Source organism: Nematolebias whitei, chromosome 18 (assembly GCF_014905685.2).
Source record: "Nematolebias whitei isolate Nwh7 chromosome 18, NemWhi1, whole genome shotgun sequence".
In the NCBI taxonomy this organism is placed as follows: domain Eukaryota; kingdom Metazoa; phylum Chordata; class Actinopteri; order Cyprinodontiformes; family Rivulidae; genus Nematolebias; species Nematolebias whitei.
In genome coordinates, this window is record NC_056515.1 from 37,024,822 (window position 1) to 37,036,125 (window position 11,304).

The window sequence follows — 11,304 nt, forward strand, 5'->3', positions numbered from 1 at the left end:
CATAGGTCACACTATAAGCCGCAGGTGTTCACGTTGTAACATGATATATTTACATATAAAGTTTTTTTTAACTTTTAATTAAGTACATACTGGTAACACACACACAGTAATTTTTATTTTATTTTTTATTTTCTGAACAGTACCTGTTACACGGCTGATAAAAAAAATACAGTAGTCTACCAGGAGGTCACTGACCGCTACCCCCCCAAGAGAGACGTGTATTGGGCAGCTATGTGAGCGCCTGGGTGTTAGGAAGCTAAATGTTTTGGTGACATGTAGCTCGTTAGCCCATAAAAATAAAAAAAATCATAAATTAGCCGCAGCATTGTATAAGCCTCTGTGCATTCTTGTTTACCACCAGCTGGTACAACAAAACAAAACAAATCAACAAAATCAATCCGAACATATGTGTCACGCCTCTTCTGTTCTAATATCAAGTCTTTACTGGTTTTGTTTATTGGGACTTTATGTAACTCATTTTCTGCGTGGTTCGACTTCTTCACAGTTCCAAAGTGCCTTGTTGTTAAAGTCACTGAGGTTAATCGTGATAACCTCACTGACAGAAGATAAGAGAAACAAGTTGGATTCTTCATCCATCTGTATTTTCTTTTCTTGCTTTCTCTTGTCTACGTTGCATCAGTCGCTGTGCGAGAGGTGGGGGACACCCTGCACAGGTCACACGTCTATCCCAGAGTCATACAAGACGACCAGTTGCACTTTCACTCACATGTATGGACAATTTAGAGTTATGCAATATTCAGTTTAACCTCTTTTTTTTTTTTTTTTTACCTGCAACAATAAATGTTTAAAGTGGCAAGCCAATTTGTCATTTAAAGTTGAGCTCTGCATATCAAATTTCTATAATTCAATTTTTTCTTGTTGAAATGAACATTGCAAAATTCTGCAACCCCATTGCTGAATCATATCCAAACAAGAAATTATTCATAAATCTAATATATTTCAGAATATCAAATTCTTGTAAATGGGAACTGAGAAAATCTGCACCTGATTGCATAAAAAAACGTGAACTGGAAAGTGGTGCAAAAAAAAAAAAAAAGTTATCCAGATGATGAACAGGAAAAAAAAAGATTGACTAAAGGCTCTGGGAAAAAGATGAACTAAAATAACAAAATAAATATATATATTAAAAACCTGATTGCCTTTGTGATGTCTGTGCTGTGAATAACATTGCATCATACCTAGCTGTCTTTGTTGCAACTCTGAAAACTCATAAAATATTTTATCCTAGTCGCTAAGCAAAACAATACAATCTGAAAACATCTTAATCTGCGTTTAAACATTTTACAAGGACCTCCTCGGACTAGCTGAATACCAACTTCAGCAACAATAGACAAGCACAAAATAGTCTCACATTTATTCAACACTGAAATAAATAAAAATAAAAAAGGAAATCACAATTTATTTTTGTTGTTAATCAAAACACCATTTGCATGTGGAGAAAAATATGGTTTGAAAACTCTCTCACTGTAAACAAAACTATAAACATTTATCGGACTAGTAATAATGCAGTTTGTTGAGAATAAATATTTTTAATTGAAACTTTTAAAGATTTTAACTCATAATTTGTTGTTTTGATTATATGTTACAACTGCCTGCCATAATAGGTGTACAACAGCCCGACGTGTGAACTTTCCTCTGTTTATTCCGCTTTTAGTTCAACAGAAGGTAAGACTATACATAGTCGTTTAAAACAAAAACTTATTTATGAATATGTACAAATAACTTAACATTTTAGTTTTTTTTTTTACTCATTTTAAACGCTAATCTTATTTTTCCACCTTTGATCGTTTGATTTCCGGGTTCTGGCTAACTTTTAACCAATCAGCATTCGACCTCCGCACTACGTCACTCGCGACAGAACAGAGTTTAGTCTCGTTTGATTTCCGGTTTCTGGCTAACTTTTAACCAATCAGCATTCGACCTCCGCACTACGTCACTCGCGACAGAACAGAGTTTAGTCTCGAGTAAAGCTGCAGATTGTCCACAGCTGGAAAATGACAGCAGAAATCTGGGACGTTGTTATTGTCGGTGCGGGATTATCCGGATTGAGTGCAGCTCATTTCCTCAAGAAACGAGACGACAAGCTGAAAATACTAGTACTGGAGGGAAAAGGTTGGTTTCGTGACTTAAAACGAGTTAGCTGAAATGAAAAGGAGCGTTTAATGGTTTGAAATTGATTTGTTTTATTTGTTTGTTTGTTTGTTTGCTGTGGCCCAGAACGAGTCGGAGGTCGCACCGTGTCGTCTCAAATACCTGCAGCCAATGGTGGTGTTGATCTCTGGGACTTTGGAGGACAATGGGTTACAAGGTAACCAAGACTCATTACCTATATTTATTTATAAAGCACCTTTCATATGCAAAGTACTTTAAATGGTACACAACCTGAAAGAACAGCAACAAACAAGCTAACAACAAAAAACAATATACTGTAATTTAAGACAGCAAAAAGTTGTGAAATGATCATACATTGGTAAAAGGGGACACAATTGCTGTTTTAGTTTAATAAAACAAAAAAATCCAACGAGAAGCAAATGAAGAAGACGGTACGCAAAAGGTTTGTCGTTACTTAAAGCAATGGTTCACAACAATAGTCCCTGAGGAACACCGTCCTGCATGTTTTGATTGTTCCTCTTCTCCACCACACCTGATTTGAATGAAAAGGCGATTAACAGACTTCTGCCAAACTTAAGGAAGTGATCAAACCATTGATCCATGTGTGCTGGAGCAGAGAAACTAAAGCATACAGGATGGTTGGTGTTCCTCAAGGACCAGCATTGGGACCCACTGATTTACAGGAATTCCACTTTTCATGCTAGTATTTCAAACTAAAGTCATCTTCCTCTGACAAGCGATGGTGTTATAACTATTTTGGTCAAAGCTTCTAAATACGGCATGTGAGCTGTCACCAGGGGCACCACCAAGAGGGAGGTCAGGGGGCACCATGGCCCACCACTGGTCCCCTTGGCCAGACAGCTCTGAAGTCCCATGCATTTTTATTTTCTCCTAGCTATTTGGGATCAGTGGAGCCTCGTAAACATAAAAACAAACATTGTTTTTGAGCAATTAGGAGTTAGGAATTTTAAAAACGTAGTTTTACAAGAACATCTGGTCAAAAAGCAATGTCCTCAACATTACGATGCAGGGTCTCAAGTGGTTATATGCGTTTTATTTAACTAAAAGTAAATTCAGGAGGGTACAAGCTTCAGTAGGTTGAGCAATAGAGCTTTAAATATCAACTGTAAATAAAAACAAAATGCTAGACTCTTTTGGTTTTGGTGCCACCTCAGAATTTTAAATTTCTGGATGTGCCAAGGGATGCCACTCGGAGTGTGCGTTGAGGAAGATGCTCAGCTCCTACCACCCCAAAGTGTAGCTCAATATCTGTAAAAGTGATAGTGATAGCCATGTTTGTGTCGGCTAGGGTCGCTTAGCGGTGGTGGCCATCTTGAACTGGGTTGTCTCGAAACGTGAATCAGTTGTAGATGTCCTTTACATCCAATGATTACTGTCTTGAAGTTTTCTTTAAAAGTCCTCCCAGTGGTTTATGAGAGTTTTTGCTAACACCACAGACAAACACAGAGACGCTGATAAATGCTTTATTGCTCATTTGCCTCCTGTGGTTGGTAATAATTGGTTACTTTCCATATTTAGGGTTGACAATTGCCAGCACAGACCCAAAATAGCTCAGAGAACTTCGGTCACCATAATTGCAGCAAGGTCACTTATTGTTGAATGGCTCTGTTTGGGTATCACAGGATATCAGTGGCACTCGATGGCATGTCGACACTCACCTGCAGACACAGTGCAAGCTGAGATTGTCACCAGTTTCCTGGGGCCATTAGCAGGATCAAAGTAGTACTGATCCAACATTTAGACGACTCAGAGGGAGGATTAGGAACATCAATGTTCATCACACTAACAGATGAAACACTCTGTAACTAATTTGTATAAGAACCCTCAGTGAAGATGCTGTGCAACTTGGAGGCAGTTTTGATTTGAACCTGTATTCTGCAGGATTACTGTAGATTACCATGATTTCACTTGTTCTATTTGCTGCTTTGCACATTTAGAAAGAACTTGTGAAAACTGCATTTTGTAGCCAAAATTTGTTGACGTAGCCGAAACCGAATCATTGCAAAACAAAAAGCAGTAGCTAAAGCGCAAACTGACAAAACCATAAAAGCAATAATAAAAAACAATAGATGCACAAAATGTGATGTAAAAAAAAAATAAAAAAAAATAGCCGGTTGTATTTGCTAGGCTTACGTCATATAGTGCTTTGGGCTGCGGTAGCTCAGTGGTACTGGCACTGACCACTGTCAGCGGTCTTGTGTTCGAGCCCGGGTTTTGTCAGAATCTGTGTAATCGGTGTAAAACAACGGTCAAATCTTTCATTCAAGTTCGATCTAAGTGGTGACGTCTGCAGAAGGGAACAGCTGGAATAAAAACATCATCGTGAATGTTTAACGTTAAATGGCTGTTGCTGTTGAGAAAGTATCAGAGGCTGTGATTATTTTATTTTATTTTTTTTTTTGGACCGAAGATAAATATTGTGCAGTGCATTGTTTAAATTGCAGTATAATAAAAAAAATGGGGAAATGACGTTTTCATCTAGTTCAAGGATTCACTTCGTTTTGCCGAAAGCCATCTTTCTTTGCGATGCGATAAACTTTCTGAGATGAAACCGTATAAAACCTTGAACGCTTGTATCGCAAAGCCTTTTCAACAACTTTCTCTTGCAGCTCACAACCGCATGTCATGGAGCTCATAAAAGAGCTGGGCCTGGAGGTCTACCCACAGTTCAATACTGGGACGAAGGTGCTCCACGTGGGCGGGCCGGCTTCCAAAGTTCGAATGTACAGGACCAGCATTCCTGCTATGTCCCCGCTGGTGCTCCTGGACTTGACTCAGCTCATGTGGAAGGTGAGACGTCGGACACAAATCTGTATTCTGTCCTTTGGACCACGTTCAGTCAACGCCGTCTTTCCCAGTGCTGGAGCCGTGATAAAGATCAGCTAAACAGCCGAGGGAAAAACAGTGTACTTACTGAGATAAAGAAGGGCTTGATTTATTGCTTGTATACTTTTTGCATTAGGAATTAGGCTATGTTGTTTGCTAGATATATGCTTTTCTAACCATGCGGGTACAAATGTATTGTTTTGCTTTGCGCTTTTAGGATCAATACAGTACATTTATCACGCAGCACAGAAGCACATGTTCTGTTCCACATAAATGCTTCATGTAGCTGTGGGAAGTGGTGTAGGTGGGGAAAATTGTAGTGGCAAAATCATGTTTGGCAGCCTCCAGCTATTCTTTTGTTGTCTGTGTCACTGGGATGCTTTTGATTGTCCCTGGTAAACCATCGTGCTTGATGTGGTGATTATACTCTGCTCTCAGATTGACAGGCTGAGTGGAACAGTGTGCGTCCACGATCCACTGAAGACTCCCAATGCTGTGGGACTGGACAGCATGACTCTGCAATCATACATCGAGCAACACGCTTGGACCGCTGGTCAGTTTAAATTTGTTTGTATCTTCAGTTTTCTCTACGTGCTGTTGGTCAACACATTCCGCCACACATTTGGGATCAGATGTGTCGCTGAGGTTTACACATGAACACCGTGCATTGGCTTTTTAGACATGCAGGTAAAAATGTTGAGTGAGAAGACCTGCCCCGTTGATATTCTTGAGAGCATGCACACAGATTTCTACAGCAACGTAACCCTTGAATATTAAATTAAATATTAAAGGGAATTTAATAAATAAGTAGGATTTAAAATGAAAGATAATTTTATGCAGCTTTCGGTGTGTTCCTTTTTGAATTTGTAAGAAATTTTCCAATTTTGCAGTTTAAAAATTAACCAGAACACCACGCAGTCATATTTCCAGCATGGTAAGTCAGATGAACGGTATGAACGCTAAACGCATAATCCAACATGGCTGCCTCGTGCATGCAAACAATCAAAGCTACGACCCAACGCATAAAATTTCATACAGTGCCTTTCAAGCAATGGGACATTTCACATGGCAAAAACAAGAAAACAGTTAAAGGTATTAATTGCAATGTTATGAAGCCCAATCAATAAAAATATCATAATTTGAGTGGTAAAATTGATGTAATGATTACTTTCTGAAAGTTAAAAAAAATATATGTCTAGTGTTCTATGAGATATTTTGCTTACAAACAAACGTACACGATAATAAATATTAAAGTTATTAAAGTTCTAGAATTGCACCGCTCAAGGTGGCTGCATGTTGGAGCTGCTCTGTTAATTTCTTTCTGAGATTTTGCTTTTGGAAACTTTAATTCCTCTTTTTCTGGATGTAAATCACAATTTTTTGGATTTCAATCGTTATCTTCAGCTTGTTATCAAGTCGGGTCGACAGCTTGAGTAGGGAGGTCCAGACATCTCTTTCCACAGCCTCTTCCAGCTCTTCTGGGAGGACCCCAATGCGTTCCTAGTCCAACCTTGAGACATAGTCTCTCCAGTATGTTTTGGGTCTTCTCCAGGGTCTCCTCCCAGTCAGACATGTCTGGAGCACCTCCCTAGGGAGGCACCCAGGAAGCATCTTTACCAGCTGCCCGAACCACCTCAACTGGCTCCTCTCAATGTGGAGGAGCAGTGGTTCTACTCCGAGTCTCTACTGGATAAATTAACTTCTCACCCTATCTCTAAGGGAAAGTCCATCTCTACAGAGGAAACTCATTTCAACCGCCTGTATCCACAATCTCATTTTTTCAGTCACTACCCAGAATTCATGACCATAGGTGAGGGTAGGAACATAGACCGACCAGTAAACGGAGAGCTTTGCCTTACCGCTCGGCTCTCTCTTCACCACAATGGACCGGCACAGTATCTGCAATACTCGGACACCAATCCATCTGTCAATCTCACGCCCCATTCTTCCCTCACTTGTCAACAAAATCCCGAGATACTTGAACTCCTCCGCTAGAGGATGAACCTCGACCCGAAGAGAGCAATCCACCCTTTTCCAACTTAGGCCTCAGATTTGGAGGTGCTGATTCTCATCCCAGCTGCTTCACACTCGGCTACGAACCACCCCAGTGAGAACCACCCCAGTGAAAGCTGAGGATCGCAACACGATGACGCCAACAGGACCGCATCATCCACAAGTAACCCCCAAACCAGACTCCCTCCGCCCCCTGGCTGCACCGGGAAATTCTGTCCACAAAAGTTACTAACAGAATCGGTGACAACGGGCAGCCCTGGCGGAGTCCAACTCCCTAGTTGGACACCAAGTTGGACACCTTGGACCACTTTTACCTGGATCCTATATAATATATGAAAATTATTCCACCTATTGTGTTAAGATAAAAATCAACAGGAACAAAATCACACATTAAAAAGTAAAATGTCAAAAGTGTATGAACTTTGGTTCTATTTTGTCTGCAGTCTTTTGGGTCAAGTATAAAAGTCTAAAGTGGTTAACGAGGCAGTCGGCTAAAACAACTAGGTGTCCTAATACCAGTACGCACTGTTTTTAATTATAGATATTTTGTTATAGTTGGGCCATTAAACTCATTCTCAGCTTCAAGTTCAGACATCTTTGGCTAAATGAAATGCACTTTTATTCCAGCGTATGAAGATGACTCTTGTTTCAAAGACATTCTTGTTTAATTAACATTGCTGAAAATACCTACAGCACAAGGATGACTATGGTGTTAAAAAATAAAAGATGTAATTAAAGATCATTCTGTTTCTCTGGCACGTGATGACAGCTGGCTCATGTGCTTCATTAGATTTCGAAGGGCTACTTAAAGAAACGGCCATCATACCAAGCTCCATCTGTACACGTGTACTTCCTGCTAATCAACAGACCCACTGTTTGACTCAACTGTTGGAGACGACGCTGTGTCCTCTGCTCAGGATTTATAAAGTTACTTATCTTCTTCTGGTCTCTGCAGGATTTTAGAGCTGAAACCAACAAATTATTCTTATTTCCTTTTTTTGTGTCATTGCCTGTTATCACACATTATGTAAAAATGTGCTTGTTTGTTTTCATCGTCGTTTCAATACGTATAAAAATAAAAAGGTGGAGCGTCTAAACCAATTCTGGACTAAGGATGGGGGGGGATCCTATGAATTGATGCTTTCCAGCACCTCGCTTGTCCTATAGATCTTCCCATCTTCAGCTTCATCAGAGTTATCTTAGCCCTCTTTAACCAGACAGAGTTTTAGTAGATGACTTTCTCAAGGCAGGTTGGCTGTGGTGGCTTCATTTTTCCATTTTCCAAAATTAATTTAATGGATTTATTTATTTTTTTTAATATACCAACTGTGATTTGTATTCTTAATCTTTTTCTCTAACCTGTGTGGGGAGATGTTTGATCGTCATGATTTCTTATGTTTGGTGGCAGCCTCTTGTGTTTAACTGGTGTTGATTCTGGGGCTGTTTTTAATAGCTGTATCTATACTAAATGTTTTTACAAGTTCAAATTTTAAAGTGTGTTTTTTAATTTTTTTTATCTCAGTTATTTTTTTATTTTTCTTGGGAGTTGTGTGAATGTTTATGAAGTATTGTGATACACGTTTCTTCCATAAGTTTTTTGGCACATTTCTCGTTCCACAATTTTTGTGCTATTTCAACAAATCTTATCAAAAAGTTCAGCTCTTTCAGGAAAATCCTGCTCTGACTTTTGGTATTGGTGCAACTTTAGCTTTTTGAAATATTTAGCCTTTTCTGCCATATTTGTTCTCATAGAAAATTAATTGAGCTCATTTTACATCCTTCAAATCTTTAGATGGGTTTACAACCTTTTACTACTCCTTTTACATTTTGTTCTGGTTCAGCTTCTTTCAGCTTGTGAAAATTTTAACTTTTTTCAGCAATTTCCAGCTAATTTTAGCTGCTTTTCTGCTGTTTTGTGCTCCTTTCAGATTATTTCTGCTAACTACAACATTTTTGTTCTTCTAATTTCTTTCTGCTAATTTTAGCTTGTGCTCCGTTCAGCTTATTTTTGCAAGTTTCATCTTTTTCTACTATTTCATCTACTATATGGCTACTATAGCTGATATATCTTGTCTACTATATAATTATGCTAATTTAAGCTTTTTTCAAATTTTCACTTTTTTGTTCTCATTTTTGGTTCTTTCAGCCTAATCGGGCAAACACGTTCTTTCTGCTTTCCTGTTCTAATTTAAGCTTGTTCTACCTTTTCAGCTAGCTTTTTGCTAATTTTAGCTGTTTTCAGATAAATTCAGGTTTTCATGATAATCTCTGCTCTTTCAGTCTAACTTTTTACTGTTAATTTCAGCTTGTTATGCTCCTTGCAGATTATTTCTGCTAGTTTCAGCACTTTCTGCTATTTCAGCTACTATTTAGCTGTTTTGTGCTAAATTTAGCCTTTTCAGCTAATTCCACTTTTTTCAGCTCCTTCTACTTCCTTCTGGTAATTTAAGCTTCTTTCTGCCTTTTCAGCTACTTTCACCTATTTGTAGTTTCAGCCTTTTTTTTAGCCAATGTCCTAGTTGTTGTTCTAGTTTCTGCTTATTTAAACCTAATTCAGCAAATGTATGTTTTCTGCTTTCTTCTTCTAACTTAGGCTTGTTCTTTCATGTCAGCTACACTTCAGCATGTTATGAGCTAATTTTAGCTGTTTTTCAACAAGTTCTTCTGTAATAAGCATTAACACTGCATTTTCGCAGGTAATGCAGTTTTTCTAGTTGCTTTAATTTTTTACTTTTTTCAAATATAAAAAAAACCAGCTAATTCCAGGTTTCAGGGCGACATGAAACATTACCAAGGGGATCGATGTTTTTGCAAGGCACTGTATGCGAAGCTGGATTGTGCGCACACTTCAGCTTTTGTGCATGCATGGGTTTATAGTCCAGCTCTTCAGCCAGAAGGACAAAAATAAATAAATAAATCAAAAGAGGAGCTTGAAGAGAAGCAACAGGCTGACAAAAACATGAAAGATGAAATCTAAAGTGTGCACTTTGCAGCCGTAATAAAATCTGCTTTAATACTTTATAAAAACATAATTCAAAAGGTGATGTTCTACAGATACGTTTACTGTCTCAGTTTGGCAAGCACACATTCATTCGTTCATTCTCTTATTTGACAGAAAACTTTTTGTTGGGACGTCGAGTTGTTCACGTGAAAGAACTTGTGGCTTTAACTGGCATAATCGGATGTTTTTAGTCAAATTAAACGACTTCACCGTGCTGGATTTATTGACTTCACACTAAAAAAACACGTCAAAATTTGACAAGATGATTGCAGGTAATTATCACCCTCTCAAGCAGGATGGGAGCTCTTTTTATGGTGGAGTAAAGTGCTGTTTTGGGGCTCGCATAGAACAGCCAAGCAAGATGCTATCGTTGCAGCAAAACGTCTGACCGTCACATGTCTCCATTCATCCATCCCTCTGCGACAGAGCTGAAGGAGCAACTTGGAGTGTGCAGCAGGTCGGTGTTTGGCATGGAGCCATCCCAGATGTCATTTCTGTTCTTCCTCATGTATGCTGCCGCAGCTGGAGGGGTGATGGCGCTTCTGGCGAGCACTCCAGGTTGTGCTCAGGAGTTCAAGATAAAGGTACATCAGTCAGATCACTTCCTCTGTTGACTTATTAGTATTTTCCAAACACGAGGTCGTACGCCACATGCACTTGAAGTTTGAGGCTTGTATCCGATTTTCCCGTAACATATAATTGCAAAGTAATCCATGTTTGTATCTCTTCCTGTTGTAAAAGTGTAGACATGGACTAAAGGCCAAAAAGGACAGCGGAAACTAATGGATTGACAAGTTCATTCAGAAAATGGGACAAATGCTTTTGGTTCAAAACATCCATTAAAGCAATATTTTTGTTCCAGTTTTTTTTTATATCAGTAGCAGCTTTATGTGTTCCAGTCATACCCTGAAGAAATTACTTAAAGCGTGGAAACAGTCGAGCTGCAGTGAGACCATTACTGTAAATGTCATTTTAGAACTCATCTAGATTTGTTTGTCGCACGCCACAAAGAATTCAAGGCTTAAAAAAAAAAAAGGTTTACATCTGCAGAGTTTTGTTTGTACACTGTAAATGTTTTAATAACTTTAATGAAATGGCTTCATTTGAACTAACATTTTACAGATATGACCTCTTTAAAGTCCTGATTATATTTACTTTAGAGATGCACGATATTATCGTCATAGTATCGGTATCGGCTGATATTAGCGATAAAGTGAAATATCGGCTATTCCATCAAAATAACACCAATATCAAAGGGGCTGTTTTTTATATATATATATATATATATATATATATATATATATATATAT

The 11,304-nt window shown here is 38.6% G+C and overlaps 1 protein-coding gene across 1 annotated transcript in view; it reads left to right on the forward strand.

The window, feature by feature from the left end:
• Positions 1-1,966: 1,966 nt before the first annotated feature.
• The window catches only part of si:ch211-127i16.2 (probable flavin-containing monoamine oxidase A), a 77,925-nt gene continuing 68,587 nt past the window's right edge, over positions 1,967-11,304 (forward strand). Inside the window, exons 1-5 of the mRNA XM_037691813.1 lie at positions 1,967-2,133; positions 2,239-2,329; positions 4,764-4,944; positions 5,419-5,533; positions 10,421-10,578. Coding sequence (XP_037547741.1) covers positions 2,016-2,133; positions 2,239-2,329; positions 4,764-4,944; positions 5,419-5,533; positions 10,421-10,578 — 663 coding nt within the window. The 5' untranslated portion in view covers positions 1,967-2,015. The remainder of the gene's footprint in view (positions 2,134-2,238; positions 2,330-4,763; positions 4,945-5,418; positions 5,534-10,420; positions 10,579-11,304) is intronic.